Genomic DNA, 18,081 nt, shown 5'->3' with positions numbered 1-18,081 from the left:
GCTGTATAATCAACAGTAAAATTTCAATATTTAAACTATTTAAATGTGTCAGTTTTGATTGGAGCACAGACGGCAAAACTTTAAAATTATTTTCTTCCTAAAATAGTATCAACTTTCCCAATTGCCTCTATTTTCTCTCCAAGGGATGTTAATTGAAAATTAATTATTTAACTTGGCACAAGTTCCTAGTATGTCTAGTATATTGTTTGCTTATTGTTAACGAGAAAGTTTTGCAATGAATTTCTGTAATAAGGCGATATTTGATATAGAGTTTGTTGTTTTCAATATTACTTTACAGTAGAACTCATATTTACATTCAAACTTGCAAGTACGTGTTTTTGAACTACGAAATGTGAAAACTATCGGTCTACTGCTGTTCTTTAATTAGTGTTATCTTATATAAAAATCTGATGGTATTTCATTTGACATTTGATTACCAATATCAATTCAAAAAGATCTATAGAATAATTTATTATAAACCTTTCTTTTTTCATATCTAATAAGGGTTTTCGTGATAGAGTACCATATTCGAGCTCCCATTACTGATGTAATCAACTTTGGCCACTAACTAGATTAATTCATTAAATATTTAGCCAACTCTGTCTGCAAACTTTGTTTCCTAGGTTAAAAGGTGACTGGATGGAAGGAACAATGTAGAATTTTGTTTAATGGAATATTTGATGATTTACGTAAAACAAATGGTAAAAATAACTAGGACTTGTGTATCGAAATTTAATGTTGGAGTTGCTCTGATTTCTCATGCATTTTTAACTTTTCGTAGAGTAAGTTATAGTAACTGCGAAAAAATCAAAAATGAATTTTTTTGCATATCTTTAGGTTTCAGAGGTTTTTGAACACTTTGGCAAACCTTAGAAAAAATTAATGTATGTGTGTGTGTGCGAATACAAATTTTTCGTCGACGATTTCGGGAACACGGTTCAACCGTTTACATTCATTCACAAAACATTCGATTCCTATTAATAAGGAGACGTGCTGATTAGTTTTTGGATAAGGCAGGTTCAGTCATTTCGAAGATATGTGGTAAAAAGTTCCAAAAACGGTAAGTCAGTTTTCAAGAGAACGGAGCGTCCGATTTTAATAATTCAAAAAACAAGTATTGACAAGATGAAGAACTGATTAAATTTTTGGGAAGGCAGGACTAGCGGTTTTGGAGATCGAGTAAAAAGAGTAAAAAAATGCCATTTAGCGGTCAAAAATGATCATTAGACATATGCACATTAAATTATCAGATATTTTGAAGATTTTAATAATTTGTACAAATTTTGTTTACATTTTTATGGGTTCCGTAACAATTTTCCACATTCTGTCTCTATGCAGCTAAAGCAGCATGTGATTCAATTAAAAAAGTCAATTTTTTACAAAAATTTCAAAATTCTCATAGATCAATTTTTTTCAAATCTTAAAAAAAATTTTTAGTATTAAAAAAAGCAATTATCTGTTCACAACACACACACACATACATACTTTTTCCAAATTTGGTCTCATTCGATTCAGAATAGCTGGAACCGTCGAGAAAACATAAAATTAGCGAATCGGGTTTTTTGATGAAAACATAAACTTCTCCTTCAGGAAGTTAATTATGTGTACGGAATGCTATATACCACTAGTTTTGGCAAGCAATTAAACTGTATGGATGGTAGTAAGACAAAATAAAAAAATAAAAACTTTATCTTTATATAAATATTCTGGTACATGTTACAAAAATCAATTTTCCCGAAAGACACAATTTTTCACGAATGTTTTTCCCTCATAATTCCTCGATCCGTTCATGGTCGACCGATGACAATATTTCATCTTCCGAAGAAAAATGTGAAATGTGTGAAAACGCGAAAATGGAAATGTCTATGAACTTTATGGCTGCACTATGCGATTCTAATGTTTGTATTAAATCTTCAAGAATGACTGGAAAATGTGAATTTTCATGCCGGAAAATGGCGAAGGATAGATAAATAGTGCCCCATGTGTTATTTGATTTGTGATATATAAATTTTACGGTTGGCGTTTTTGGAGTTTAAGTATGATTTATTCGTTGTTATGGATTATGTAGGGGCTATTGATCATATGTTGGCAAAAATATGTTTTTGTGAGTAATTTTTTAATAATATGTTAGTAATACTTAGGTGCCAAATCTCGGAAAAAATAAAAATGTTGTAAATGGGTTAAGGGTCTATGTTTGTATGAGTTGGTATTTAGAAACTATCAACAAGCTATGCATTTGCTGTGCAATCAGGCGTTTTACACATAAATAAGTTGCACTTATGATAAAATTGTTTTATTTTTCGATTTCCGATTTTAATATTAATTTATGATTAGGTTCTAAAGCTCACTTATATACTTTGAATAAATTATTGTAACTGTGCAATTCAGTTTAAATAATTCTTATAAATATTAGACAATGTTGCAGTATTTAATAATAATTTAATAATAATAATCTATTTGAAAACATGTTTTTATTTATGTTTGTTAATCAAGACTATAATGTCTTATTTACAAAATTGATATGAGCAAAAAAAAATACAAAAATACAAAAAAAATGCAATAAATTGAATATAAAATGAAAAAAGTTAAAATAAAAAATAAAATAAGAACAGTAATACAAACGTCGAAAACATTTAATATTCCTCATATTTATTTTAAACATTTAATATTCCTTATATTTATTTATAATAATTTGCCTTAAGGCACGATGCCATGAACCTCTAGTTTATTCCTGATTTACAACATAATATGTTAAAACAAAAGCTCAATATGTACACGGGTTTATATTTACATGAAAGTGTATATTTCCGAAATATTATATTTTCTCTTTTGTAGGAACAAAACAATTTTGCGAAATGAATTTCCATATATTTCCTAAGGGAAAGGAGTATACAAACATATTGTATTTTATTTTACCAAAAGCCTAAAGCAGGGATCGACTGATAATTTATAAAATTTTAGAAATATACAAAAATATAATTATATACTTGATATATATATATATACTCGTATATATATATATATATATCATATATATATATATTATATATTATATTATATTAATTATGAAGGATATATGAAATTACATCCCATGCCCAAAATAAAGACATTAGGGTTCTAAAAATAGTCAATAAATATGATTGGCAAATTATGAGAGGTATTACGAAACCTTCTGAACATTTTGGCATTCTTGAAGAAAAAGGTTGTATGTATGAATACAATTTTTTGTCCACAATTTCGTGCACATTGATCAACTGATTTGAATAGTTTAAGAAACATTCGATTTCTACTGATGGAGAAACGTGCTGATTAGTTTTTGGCAAAAGTTGGACCAGCCGTTTCGGAGATACGGAATGTAGAAAATGGCAATCAAGTTTTTGAGAGAACGAATCATCAGTTTTGAATGATTCAAAAAACAATTCACATGTATTGACGTATTGAAAAATTGATTAAGTTTTTGCAAATGCAGGTCCAGCGATTTAAGAGATCAAATAAAACATAATTTTAAAAAATGACATATGACAGCCAGATGTTCGCAACAGTTTAGAATGAATCAGAATGAATGAGTATTAAAAAATTTAAAAAAATTGAAAATTTACAAAAAATTTCAATATTTCTAAAAATAATAGTCTTTTTCAGTTTTTATAAGTTATGATAATATTACATTTTCTTAATATTCAAGTTTTTAAAATGTTTTTGAAATTTTCAAAAATGTTAAAATAAATCTAAATTCTAAAAAGAAATCATTTTTATTTCCTGAGCTTTTAAAAATTTTTAATTACGGTTCGGTAATTTTTAGCAATTTACTTTAAGCCATGCACCACTAGTTATATTTCTTGATTAAAATTAAGTTTCTGTTGTTTATTAGATTAGGTAACTTATAATCATATCTATATCATTAAGAATGATAATGATATCATTATGAATTATGAATACTTGAATATAAATTTGTGAAAATATTTTTTGACATATTTGTGTTTTTCCACCACTGTATTTTTCCACCATATTTGATATAGTTTCTCCAACGAAAAAAATGCTTTTTCCTGCCTTATTATATTCGTTTTCAGATGAAAATATGAAAATCGCCGAAAGCAAGGAACAAAATCATGATATATGCCAGTTTCGTATTATGACACGTTAGTAGGTGAACACTGCAGATTTATGCCATTTGTACATTTTCAATTTCATTTCTGTGATTTAGGAGAGAATGGCGTTTGAGATAGGTACGGCTGTCATGAACATCGTTCTGGTTTGTTAAATACAGAAATAATATATAATACATACACCTATTATATGTTACATAATATATATATATATATATATATATATATTTATATATATTTTCTATATATACTAGATAACCCGACAGACGTTGTCCTGTACCCACGTCTACAATTCAAAGATTCCAAATTTTTTAATATCCTATCCTATACTTTTTAATATCCTATTCGATGTCCTGCCTTTGTGATTTATTTATGGTTTTAGCATAAGCATTGTAAGAAATTCAGAAAAAAATATAGTATCTGTGGTAAAAGAACAATATCACCTTTGATTTTACCACACAACATAATTGCTTCAATAATTTAGTCTATAATTTTCATAATCTCCTACGATATATTAGTTGCTTTTAGGCAATTATAATTTCTAAAGTACATTTTTCTTACTAATAATTTAATAAACATTATTGTTTATGTTCAAATCTTAAATGAATTTATTAGTAAAATCTAGTTCATGTGAAAACTCTTTAATCTTATCAAGACAACTTGCTAAATATTTCATATCCAATGCCAAAGAAATAAATTTTTGACACATGAAACAAAATTCTAAATCATTTTTTTAAACTAGAAATATTTGTTTGTATTGTTAAATAATTTAATAAAGTAAACCAAAATGCGACATGCATAAGTTTAAAAAAATAATGTATTTGCAATCTTGGATTTATTGCGTTATTTATTAAACTGAATCATATAATTTCATCTGTCAAACACATACAGTTGACTGTATCCTATTTTTTAATTTCTCGCATATCTCAGCTGCTTTTCGGCAATAATAATGTAGAGATTGCATTTTTCTTGTATATTATATTCTAACATTATCTAGGCTCATAATTTCAGCTAAATTCGAATTTCAAGTGAATTGACATTTCTAGCAGATGACAGTTCAAATGTTTTCAATGTCAAACAATGATAAGTGTTTTTTTGTAATTTTTGCCATTTATTTCTACAATATCACTATAGTTTTATCGTTCATTAAATCTTAAAAAAATCCTTTGACAAACTCTAAAAAGAATGATCAAATTCCGAAAAACGGTTTAGAAGAAATATCAAATCGTACACGCGTACAGAAAAATTTTATATATAAAATATATTCATTCAGTGCAATATACTATCAAAATTTGGTATCCATATATTAATTAAATTTTAATTGTAATCATATTTCAACTTACCAAGTGCTACGGATACTCCGGTCCTGCCCTTTGTGAGTAAAAAAGCGGGTCTCAAACTGTTAGCATCGTCCAAAAGATGAGGCAAAAAATTATATGCCGTTGGCACCCTCAAAGTTGTAGAAACATTGAAACCGGGCCGAAGAAATGTCATATTTCGGAGTAAGGACCTTGCTTCGTCTGAAAGGGAAATAGAAAATTAAGAAAAAAATGTTGAAAAAAGAACCACATGGAGCAGTTGCAAGAGGCATTTTGCCTTAAGGCAAGTTGCATAAACTTCCCGAAAGTTTTCTCAAAAACGGCTGGACCGATTTCAAAAATTTAAAAGCCATTCGATGTATCTCGATGGAGGACTAGCGTTTGCCAGTTTTGTGCGACGATCTGCCGAGCCGTTTCTTTGTAATTTGAAAAAAAGTGTTAAACTTTTCGTCCACATTTAAGCTCATACTACCGAATCGATTTTGAAAAATCAAAACTGTTCGAAAGATATTAGTTGGGAATGATACTGATTAGTTTTAGGTGAAAATCTACCGAGCCGTTTTCTTGTAATTAACTGTTGAAAAAAAATTAAGCCGATTTTTATGGAACTTTTTTTGGCGATATATATCATGGTCTTATAGAACTTACTGAATTATTACGGCCTTACGACAAGTAGTTTAATTTTTAAAACTCATCAAAGTTTGAGAAAATTAGTAGTATTTTTGACGTTTGTTAAAATTAAAATTAGACAATTTACTTGATACAATAATAAAGTACTTGGTGTTAATGATAATGAACATACTAAACCAGATTAAGATTTTTGAAAATTTGCTCTTAGAAAATACTCGGAGTTAACGTGTTCGTTCGTTTTCAATTATGCGTAATAAATCCACTCGGAATACTTTTAATCACTCATGAATTAATTTATTTTTTATTTATTAAGTGGATTTTTTACACATATCGGGAAGTCTATGTAACTTGCCTCAAAACAAAATACCAATACCAATTAGTTTGTTCTATGATTTTACTCTTGTAAATCCAAGTGAAACAATTTATTTTCCCAAAGCTGTCGTTTTCAGTCGGTCCATTAATAAAACGTTAATGTGGGCTAGTAGAAAATTAAAGTCTGTTCTCTACAGACTTCATTGTGCCGAAGTAATCTTTTGTTGAATTCAGGATCCTTTGTAAGGAATTCCCCTGCTCCTTTCTTCTAATCTATTAGGAGATTTTATAACAAAAGGGCTAATTTACAGCACTAAACACGGTTTTACAAAGGGCTCATTATAATTGGAATTATAAATATAATAATAATGTTTTGGGTAGCTTGCTTAGAAGTACTCGTATGCAAATGCTTTAACAAATACTAAATTAATACTACTCAATTAATGTGAATAAATACTAAACGTATTCAAGACATGCTTTTTCTTTAAATAAGTATAAATGCATCATGCTTTGAAAATATTTTGCACTAAAAAAATTAAACTATGATTCAGAATGAATCATTTTTTACATAAAATAAAAAGCTTACCCTGCGGGAAGATAATAAATCGAATAAATAATATTAAGATTTTCGTCAATTAGTAAATTTATCTTGAAGTCAACTAGAAAAACTTTCACTACCAAATCAAATATTTATTATTAACTTCCCGTAGGGTAAGTTGTAGTAATCGCGAATAAATCGAAAATGAAAACTTTTATATATCTTTACGTTTCAAAGGTTTCTGAACATTTTGACATACCTTAGAAAAAATGGATGTGTGTGTGGTTGTGCGGATACAAATTTTTGTCGACGATTTCGGGAACACGAATTAACCAATTTGAATAATTCAAAAAGCATTCGATTCGTATTAATAAGGAAATGCGCTGCTTAGTTTTCGGCAGAAGCAGGTGTGGCCGTTTCGAAAAAACGGGGAAAAAATTCCAAAAATGGTAATTGATTTTTTGACATTTTATTTGTAAAAAACATTTCATTTGTATTGACTAAACGAAGAACTGTTTAAATTTTTAGATAGGCAGGCGGAAAAAACATTTTGTTTGTGTAGATGGTGCGCAAAAAATTTTCAAAATCATTTTCGAAATAAATCTAAATTATGAAAAATTAATAAAAATATCAGAATTTAAAAAAAACTATATCTTATAAAAATTTGAGAATGTTTCGAAATTTTCAAAAAAAAAAAATCGAATATATTCATTCTCAAAATATTTAAAAAATCGCATTTTTCCAAAAATACCAAAAAAATACAAACTTTTAAAAAAATTCAAAATTATAAAAATATCAAATTTAAAAAAAAAATTGAACGATTTTCTTGTAAACATATACATAAGTTGTTTGTAGAATAAGCTCGTCGTCCAATTTCATAAGCCCTTATAGGTTTACAGTATGTATTTATAACAAATAATCAATTTGAAATCATTCAAAACAAATATTGATTATTTTCATTCCTCGAATGTTTAATTACGGTACGAGAAGTTCCAGCAATTTGCCTTAAGACACGATGCCATGCACCACTAGTATTATTATCACATTGCATATTTTATTTCACTTACTGCTCAATGAATCCAGCAATCCATTAGTAGTAGAAGCATTTTCTTCAGCTGTCGGACCAACTACTCCTGCTCCGGTAGCTGCAGCGGCTAAAAGTAGCTTCTGCTGCCCTAAATGTTGAGCCAAAAGCGTGACGTCTTCCTGACGAGCTCGGTACATCGCCTCCAAATATTGCAGGCGGACCTGGAGCTCTGCTAATCGCTGAGAGAGGCTCTGCTCCGCTCCTGGATCTGGAAAAGAAAAAAAATCATTTATTAAAATTTACTTTCTAATAAAACAGTCCACCTAATTAATTAAAACATTTTTACTAGGGGCATGAAAAATCACAAGCATCGTCGATTGGAAAAAATCCATCGAATGCAATAAAAATCTCATTACGAGAAAAAGTAAACTATCTCAATCGAATTGCTCGAATAAGAGAAAATCCAAAGTCTTTAATAACATCTAGGAGGTATATTCTTTTTCTCGCATTTTCCGATTTTTTCACAACGCCCGGTTGAGTTTTATTAGATTTTCTTCTTTCTCACACGTCTCGACTATTAGATCTTTTCCTTTGAATGAAAATACCAGTTTTTTGTGTAATATTGGAATTCGCCTTGATGGAATACTTAAACGAGAAATAAAAGGATCCATTGGATATATATATATATATATATATATATATATATATATATACTAGATGACCCGACAGACGTTGTCCTACACCCACATCAATAATTCAAAAGTTCCACATTTTTTAATATATACTTTTAATATCATATTTTATGTCCTGCCTTTGTGGTTCATTTATGGTTGAAATATTGAATGTTTCAACTTTAAATTTTTGCCAAATATTCAGTAAAGTGTAGTAACAATGTATGTCAAGTTTCATCAAAATCAAATTATGCATTTTTGAAAACGTACAATCTGTTTCGATACTAGTATTGAGAGCGGAGCCAGCCAGCCACCCATCAACCTTGCATATCTCAAAAACTATTGAATGTTTTAACTTTGAATTTTTGTCAAAAATTTAGTAAAGTGTAGTAACAATGTGTGTCAAGTTTCATCAAAATCGCAAAATGCATTTTTGAAAACGTACAATCTGTTTCAATAATTGTATTGAAAGGGGAGCCAGTCACCCATCCATACCTCGCATATCTCAAAAAGTGTTGAATGTTTTAACTTTAAATTTTTGTCAAATATTTAGTAAAGTGTAGTAGCAATGTATTTATTAAATTTTCCTTGACAAACTCTAAAAAGAATTATCAAAATCCGAATAACCGTTTAGAATAAGTATCAAATCATACACCCGCGCAGAAGAATTTTATATACAAGACGTTTTCTAGTTTAGACTTCACTAATTCGACAAAATATGAGTTTATTTGACTTCTCCATACCTATTGAGCTTCATGTTAAAGCTCATTTTAGAAATGAACATTAAATTTGTAAACTTCTGTTTCCGCGGACTTTGCTGACATAATTCTCTTCGACTTTACCAAGAAACTTCAAGAACGGCCCTGTAATTGCTTTAGGATTTTGTTCGGACTTTATTATTTGCTATGCATATAAAAGTTTGAACGATATCCACATTTCAGCACGGATAATAAGCATTATTGGAGAAAATATAAAGTTTTAAATAGGTACACACATAATTTAAATATTTTTTATTTCATGGTCCATTCCAGAAAGTTCCAGTTCCAAAAGAACTTGAATTGAATTTTTGAAATTAAAGTACTTGTCGTAGGGCCGTAAAATGTTTAGGACCATGACGCCATTACAACAATCAACATAAAAAATTACATCAAACAAAAATTTCAACGGTTAATTACGAAAAAAACGGCTCGCCTGACCTCTGTACAGAACTAATCAGCACGATTCTCAAATAATATGTTTCGAATAGTTTTGGAATTCTTGAATCCAGTCAGAATTTTTGGCTAAAACGTGGGCGTTTTTTTTTTTACTTTTCTCTTAATTGCTAAGAAACGGCTCGGCCGATCGTCGTACAAAACTAAGAAACGATATCGAGATATATCGAATGGCTTTTAAGTTTTTGAAATCGGTTCAGGCGTTTTTGGGAAAACATCGATTTAAGTTAAAAAATCTGTTCTTACACACTTATATACTTTTTCGAAATTTGGCCTCATTCGATTCAGAATGGCTTGAAACGCCGAGAAAACATAAAAAGCGAATCGGATTTTTGATGAAAACATAAACTCCTCCTTCGAGAAGTTAAAAATATATTGTTGATAACATAAAAGTGATCTAAATTTTGGAGTCTGATCCTGCCAGTGCTGAATCAATTTTCAGTAAAAAATTATAATCTATAATACCTTGATGTAAATCAAATACTAGCTGTAAGTGGAATTCTGTCTTAAGGCAATTAAGGCATCGTGCCTTAAGGCAAGTTGCTGGAACTTCCCGTGCCAAAATTATTATTTTTTTAAAAACGATTAACATTTTTGAAAAAATTTCACTTCGAAAAAATAAGATTTTTTAGAAATTTTAAATCGGACAAAAAATTACTTTTTTTTGAAAAAAAAATTTTTTTTAAAAAAAAAATTTTTAAACCATTTTTTTTATAAAAATTTTTTTTGGAAAAAATGTTATCTTCATTTTGATATATTTGGAAGATCTGAACTTTTTTCAAAGCAATCGTACTGCTTTAACTGCATAGAGACGAAATATAGAAGCGCGTAAGCGCCGCGTCGCTGTCTAACGGAAAAACAATAGTACGGAACCCATAGGAATGTAAACAAAACTTAAACTTATTGTTAAAATCTCAATAAAATATCTGATAATTTGATATGCATATGTCTAATGTCTAATGATTATTGTTGACCGCCAAATGTTATTTTTTTTAGTTTTTTTTACTAGATCTCCGAAACCGCTAGACCTATCTTCATGAAAATTTGATCAAATCTTCATCTTATTAATACAAGTAAAATGTTTTTTGAACTATACAAATCGACGCTCCGTGCTCTTAAAAACTGAGTTACCGTTTTTGTCACTTTTTGCCCCGTATCTCCGGAACGGCTAGAATGTTTTTTGAATTATTCAAATTGCTTCATCCGTGTTCCCGAAATCGTCGACGAAAATTTGTATCCGAACACACACACATGCACGCACACACACAACACAATACATCAATTTTCTCCAAGGTATGCCAACATATTCAGAAACCATACCAGATATATAAAATTTTCATTTTCGATTTTTTTGCGATTACTTACCCTATGGAAAATTAATTATAAATAATCAATTTATCATCTCCAGAACTTTAACAATCGTCATTTCATTTTGAATCAAATTCCAAAAAAAAAATAGTTGCCAAATTTACCCAAAATTGAAAAGTGCTCCCGCATAGTCACAGTCTAAACGCATTTGCAAATAATTCTGTGCGACATTTTCACTTATACTGTGCTCAGCTTGGCGGCATTTTCACATTTTTCAATAATTTTCACAAAATTGGAAAAGTGCTCCAGTACACAAACAGTCTAAACGCACATGGGTAAACATTTGTACCAGAGTGGCGCTTAGACTGTTCTTAGCTTGGGTGATTTTTTGAATTTTTATCCAAAATTACAAAAAAATTTTTTTGAAAAAAAAATTAGAAACAAAAATTTTTTTTTTTCCAAAATCAATTATTTTGTTGAAAAAAGCAGAAAGTTCTTTGAATCATTTAAATCGGACGCTTAGTTCTCTCAAAACAGCAATTTTTTTTAAATTTAGCTCTGTATCTCCGAAACCTCTGGGCCTACCTTTGCCAAAAACTAATCAGCACATCTCCCTATCAATAGGAATCGAATGTTTTTTAAACCATTCAAATCGGTTGATCCGTTCTCTTAAAAACTCGCTTTCTATTTTTTGCACTCTTTGCTCCATATCTCCGTAACGGCTGGACCTGCCTTGCCAAAAACTAATCAGCACATCTCCCTATCAATAGGAATCGAATGTTTTTAAACCATTCAAATCGGTTGTGACCGTGCGCCGAAAACGTGGACGAAAAAAAGCGGACATAAAAAAACCACACACACACACACACACAACACACACACACACATCCATTTTTTCTGAAGTATGCCAAAATGTTCAGAAACCTTCAAACGTCGAGAAATGTAAAAATTTTCAATTCCGATTTTGGACGATTACTATAACTTACCCTACGGGAAGTTAATAAAAATTTAACCTGCAGTCAAATATCTAACAGAGTCTCATAAATGTACACTGCCCCCAGGTTAAAAAATGATGCCTTAAAAATATCCTGGAATGGGTGTACTTTTACTTTGTGACATATGAATCATCAAATGTTCTATAAAATTACCTAGAGCAGCATTTTTATTATTTTTGAATTAGCATTTTCTGAATGTCCTTAAGAAGTCCTGTAATAGAATGTTTCCTAATAGATTTATAAATACTCTGAACTATCTTAGTATATTCTAGGTACACTAATTCTACTAATTCTAAACTATGTTAGAAATGCCCTGGAATACATTGATATCCTATTTTAGTCTTTCTAAATTATGACTTGACTTCAAAAAGATGTTCGAGAAAATAATTTTTTGTACTTTAGAATCTGTTCCCCTGGTATGGTTCGTTCCTGTTGTGCAACTTGAATTAAGAGTAAGTAGTAATTCTAATTTATGTTAGATGTCCTGAAATACATTGATATGTTATTTTGGTCTTTCTGAATTATGACTTGGCGATACTTCAATTAAAGATGCCTTAGAAAATAATTTTTTGCACTTTAGAATCTGTCCCCCTAACATGGTTCGTTCCTGTTGTGCAACTTGAATTATGAGTTAGTGAACATAAGCAGCATATGGATAAGTTCCGGCGATAATAATAGGAATTGAATGCCGTAATAAAAACCTGTTATTGTGCGTTGTCGTGTATTTGACGACGATTTCATTGCAATTTTACCGTATGTATCTCTGATTTTACTGTTAGCGTCAGCTCGATTTACCCACGTCTGATGGTAAGTACCTGACGTATGGAGGCAGCAGCCTGGGTAAAAGGGGTCGGTGTCCAATTTCCTAATGTGCAATGAATTGGAAACTTGTTAAAAATCAAGATGGTATGATCAGATATTTTGTTAGATACAGAAGGTATTTAAAGAGATAAGTTTCAATATTCTAAGGCGCATGAAGATAAGCAAGATCAAACTTGCTGATGTCTATTTACTCAATAATATTAACAGAACTTCATTAGAACAACGTTCGTGATATTATGTATTAATTATTTTAGAAATACTCTCTTGATGTAAAAGAAAATATTTTTTTTAACTTCCCGTAGGGCAAGTTATAGTAATCGCAAAAAAATCGAAAATGAAAATTTTTACATTTCTCGACGTTTCAAAGGTTTCTGAATATTTTGGCATACCTTAGAAAAAATGGATGTATGTGTGTGTGTGTGTGTGTGTGTGTGTGTGTGCGTGTGTGTGCGTGTGTGTATGTATGTGCGGATACAAATTTTCGTCGACGATTTTGGCAACACGGTTCAACCGATTTCAATCATTCAAAAAACATTCGATTCCTATTGATAAGGTGACTTGTTGATTAGTTTTCGGCAAAGGCAGGTCTAGCCGTTCCGAAAATACGGGGCAAAAAGTGCCAAAAACGGTAACTCGGTTTTTAAGAGAACGGAGCGTCCGATTTTAATAATTCAGAAAACATTTTACTTGTATTGACAAGATGAAAAATTGATTAAATTTTTGCGAAGGCAGGTCTAGCGGTTTTGGAGACCTAGTCAAAAAAGTAAAAAATGCCATTGAGCGGTCAAAAGTGATCATTAGACATAGGCACATCAAATTATCAGATATTTTATAGAGATTTTAACAATAAGTATAATTTTGGTTTACATTCCTATGGGTTCCGTACCAATGTTTACGCGTTAGGCGTCGACGCGGCGCTTACGCGGTTTGATATTTCGTCATTATGCAGTTACAGTAGTACGATTGCTTTGAAAAAAAGTTTAGATCTTTCAAAATATGTCAAAATAAAGAAAACATTTTTTTCAAAAACAAAAATAAATAAAAAAAAAAATTAAAAAAAATTTTTTTTTTTTTAAAAAAAGTAATTTTTTGTCTAATTGTTTGTCAAAAATCTTATTTTTTTTAAGTAATTTTTTTTCAAAAATGTTAATCGTTTTTAAAAAAATAATAATTTTTGGTACGGGAAGTTCCAGCAATTTGCCTTAAGGCACGATGCCTTAATTGCCTTAAGACAGAATTCCACTTACAGCTAGTTTATTATTATTTTTGAACAGCAATCAGAACCTTACGTCCTATGAGCTGTTGGACTGAAACTTCTCCTTACTTCGTATTTTTTAGATGGTAACCCAATGGTTAATCCATCCATAGTTGATGATTTTTTGTTATTAGAATTAATCTAATAGGGCTGACTTTTTATTATTGTTGCAGCAATGCCGGGTGAGGGGTATTTTCACTTGGAAACATATTGCTATCTATATTTCCAAGTGAAAATCGTTGTCACTGCTGCCTGAAACAAGTCACGTCGCTCTTAACCGCTTACCTACGGGTGAGCCCACTAAAGCATTCAAGTTCGCAAACGTGTTAAGAAACCTTTGTAAAATTATCAACTAAATTTTCCTAAAATAGTGAATATAACAGATAAGGTACATATTTGAATAAATTATGATATCGTTGTAACGGTTGTAACAAATATAAGAATTCTAATATAACTTTGCAATACAGGTTACATAATTCTTATAAATATTACACAATGTCCTTCATTTTAAATTCGATTGAGTTTTGTTTATTTACTTTTCTGTGAACATATAAAGTTACAGTATTTATAATAAACTACTTGAAAACATTTAATATTCCTCGAATATTTCCTTACGGTACGGAGAGTACCAGCAATTTGCCTTAAGGCACGATGCCATACACCACTAGTTACATTTAGATTGGCGAGGTCACCAATAATATCAATAATCAAAACGACATAATAAACGAAGAATATTTTTTTATAAAAATGAAATATTAAGTGAAGTAGTAAAGATTTTTTTCTGAAACCGAGGAGAAGACTCTGTAGCAATGTTATGAATGTTTTCCTTGTAAATTATGGTATATTCCTATGAGGTCCACGGGAATAACAATAGCCATCATTTTTAAACTGCAAGTAAAATGATGACCAGCTTTCTGTCTAAATAACTCAAATATGTGGGTTTCACAATGCAATCTTGAAAATCCAGCAAATTTCGTGACCGTTATGCAAACTCGATAAGATGCAACGACAAAATTGTTATATCTTGCAGAAATACTGGATTTTCTTAGATTTATGATAGGATACGAAGAATTTTTCTAAAAAATTGTACCACATCTTATGGATAACAAGTTTGTACGTGTGTACATTAAAGAACAGATCTTGCTCTAAAGTTTCGGGTAAACTGACAATAAAGCTAATTTCTGACTAAATATCATTCATTTATCCTGGGCCTTTTCAAATCTCCCATTCCAATTTTAGTAACAGATGTTCAACAAAAGTGATGAACATAAATCATCAACTTTGGCATAATGATTATAGGAACTTTTAGCTAAGTCATCATTAAGGTTGAAGTTAAGGAGATTCTGCTTCTTGTCAAATTGATGAAGGTACATGTGCATAAAATACGCTTCATTAATCTTCTTGTATATAAGAGGTAATGGTTTGATAACATAAAGAACGAGTACGACTTCATCGATTCTCAATCAGGAATTGGCAACCTTTTGGAAAAACCAAAAACAAGCTTATTACTATTAAAATATATGAAAAATATAATAACTAGTGGTGCATGGTGCCTCAAGGCAAATTGCTGAAACTTACTGTACCGCAACGATGTGTTCCAAAAATATTAAATGTTTTCAAATTGATTTTCTATAATATTGTAACATTGTCTAATATTTATAAGAATTATATAAACTGAATTACAAAGTTAAAATTGTCCATTTAAAGTGTATAAGTGAGGTTTAGAACTTTAACCAGTATTAAAATTAAAATCTGAAATATTTTCGATATACAAAAAAAGCTTTTTTTGAAAAAAAAAACTTAAATGATTTTTTTCCCCAAAAGCAATTATTTTGCCAAAATAAGCAGATCGACTATCTATATTAAATTTTTTCTCACACAAATACAGTTTTCTGTCCTCACCTTTTATTTACTGAGACAAACAGTGTATCTCAAGTAATAAAATGATTTTCAGCGGAAGTTTAAACCCACGTCTTTTATAATTGTGAGAATCTAGCGATTTTTTAATGTTTCTGTTTCTCGGAACAATGTGCTTGCGTGTGATATCCTTTTCACAGTTTGTTATAAACATAATAATTTATCCGATTTTATATTAAAAGTACTATCAACTGTTATGTTCACACAATTGTATAGTTAACACATCTTTTGAAGAAACGGATCAGTGATTTTTTGGGTTTTGTTAAGGAATTATATTACTTTAGGAAGATAGCCATATCAGGGACACAATTTTTCAATATATCAAAAATAATAAAAATTACGATATTTATAAACTCGCAAGACTCGCAGATAATTCAGAATGCTCTTAAAATGGTCAAGGTTCTAAAAACTATCGATGATTTTAAATTGTTAACTACCCGTAGGGCCGAAAATCGAAAATGAAAATGTTTGCATATCTTCACGTTTCAGAGGTTTCTAAACATTTTGGCATACTTCAGAAAAAATGGATGTGTGTGTGTGTTTTGTGTGTCCGTATTTTTTCGTTCATGTTTTCAGGATCAACCGATTAAAATAATTAAAAAACGTTCGATTCCTATTGACAGGGAGATGTGCTGATTAGTTTTTGGCAAAGGCAGGTCCAGCCATTTTGGAGATACCAAGCTAAATTTGCAAAAAGTGGCAGTTTTTGAAAGAACTAATCATCCCACTTGAATGATTTAAAAAACTTTCTGATTGTGTTGACGAAACAAAATGCTTTTGAAAAAAAAATTATTTCAAAGTTATTTTTTATTCTCAAAATTTTTGTTTGAATATCGAAAATAATTCGGATTTTAATTTTAATTCTGGCTAAAGTTCTAAAGCCCACTGATATACTTTAAATAAATAATTTCAATTTTGCCATTCAGTTTAAATAATTTTTATAAATATTAGGCAGTCTTACAGTATTTATAATAATCTATTTGAGAACATTTAATATTCCTCGAACTTTTCGTTACGGTACGGGAAGTTCCAGCAATTTGCCCCAAGGCACGGTGCCATACACCACTAGTTATATTTTCATCTTATTGGTAGTTATGTATATATATATATATATATATATATATATCCAGCCACCAACCACTCAGATAATCTTGCCAGAAAGCTCGTAAGCTCCAATTATAAGTTTAGAAAGTTCACATCACAAGAAACAGAATGTTTGTGATCAATAAAGGCAATCTTCATATATATATATATATATATATATATATATATATATATATATTATAATGCATAAATGCATAATATATAAATTCTGTACATATGTATGTCATTGAACTGCTCCTAAACCACTAGTCCAATTTAGATCAAGCTTTTGTACAAATTTTAATACTGTAGCTACGAGAGTACCTACGACAGAAGATTTTAATTTATATTTTCGGATATAAATATATATGTAAAAGCTATCTAGGTATTTATCAAAATATAAAATATTCCATGGCTTTGCTCTATATGATTAACACATCACACAAAGTATAGAGCTCTATGGCTATGATGTGTTAACTAGATTCAATAATTTGTTTGACATTGAGATATAGTTAGGTGTTATGTCCAAGCCCATTTAATATATATATATATATATATATATATATATATATTATATATATATATTATATATATGTAATAATATAATCTAGGAATTTCACAAGCCACTACTAAAATGAATAACACAATAAAAAGTGCTAAATGTATTGTTTCTAGATGTATCTATCATAAAGATGTAAATATGTATATCTATTTGGAGTGGGTTTGACTAATAAAGAATATATATTTAACTAGTTGAAAGTGGCATTTAACCTTAAGGCAAGTTGCATGAACTTCCCGAAATGTGTAAGAATTAACTAAATCAATCAGTATTGAAATTTAGATAAATGTTTCAACTGTTAATTTCAAAATAAAGTTATCGCTTTCTATTA

At 29.7% G+C, this 18,081-nt stretch overlaps 1 protein-coding gene across 1 annotated transcript in view; it reads right to left on the bottom strand.

Annotated features, from left to right (window-relative positions):
* Positions 1-18,081, bottom strand: part of LOC113379010 (alpha-1,3-mannosyl-glycoprotein 4-beta-N-acetylglucosaminyltransferase A-like) — an 87,096-nt gene that overhangs the window by 32,148 nt on the left and 36,867 nt on the right. The window contains exons 2-3 of the mRNA XM_026619511.1: positions 7,970-8,197; positions 5,447-5,623 (exon numbers count right to left, since the gene is read on the bottom strand). Coding sequence (XP_026475296.1) covers positions 5,447-5,623; positions 7,970-8,197 — 405 coding nt within the window. The remainder of the gene's footprint in view (positions 1-5,446; positions 5,624-7,969; positions 8,198-18,081) is intronic.

Source organism: Ctenocephalides felis, unplaced genomic scaffold, assembly GCF_003426905.1.
Source record: "Ctenocephalides felis isolate EL2017-DRISC unplaced genomic scaffold, ASM342690v1 CF-g0.4_SCAFFOLD_00845, whole genome shotgun sequence".
Classification (NCBI taxonomy): domain Eukaryota; kingdom Metazoa; phylum Arthropoda; class Insecta; order Siphonaptera; family Pulicidae; genus Ctenocephalides; species Ctenocephalides felis.
The sequence above is the reverse complement of the archived record's forward strand: the minus strand, read 5'-3'. Positions and strand labels throughout refer to the sequence as shown.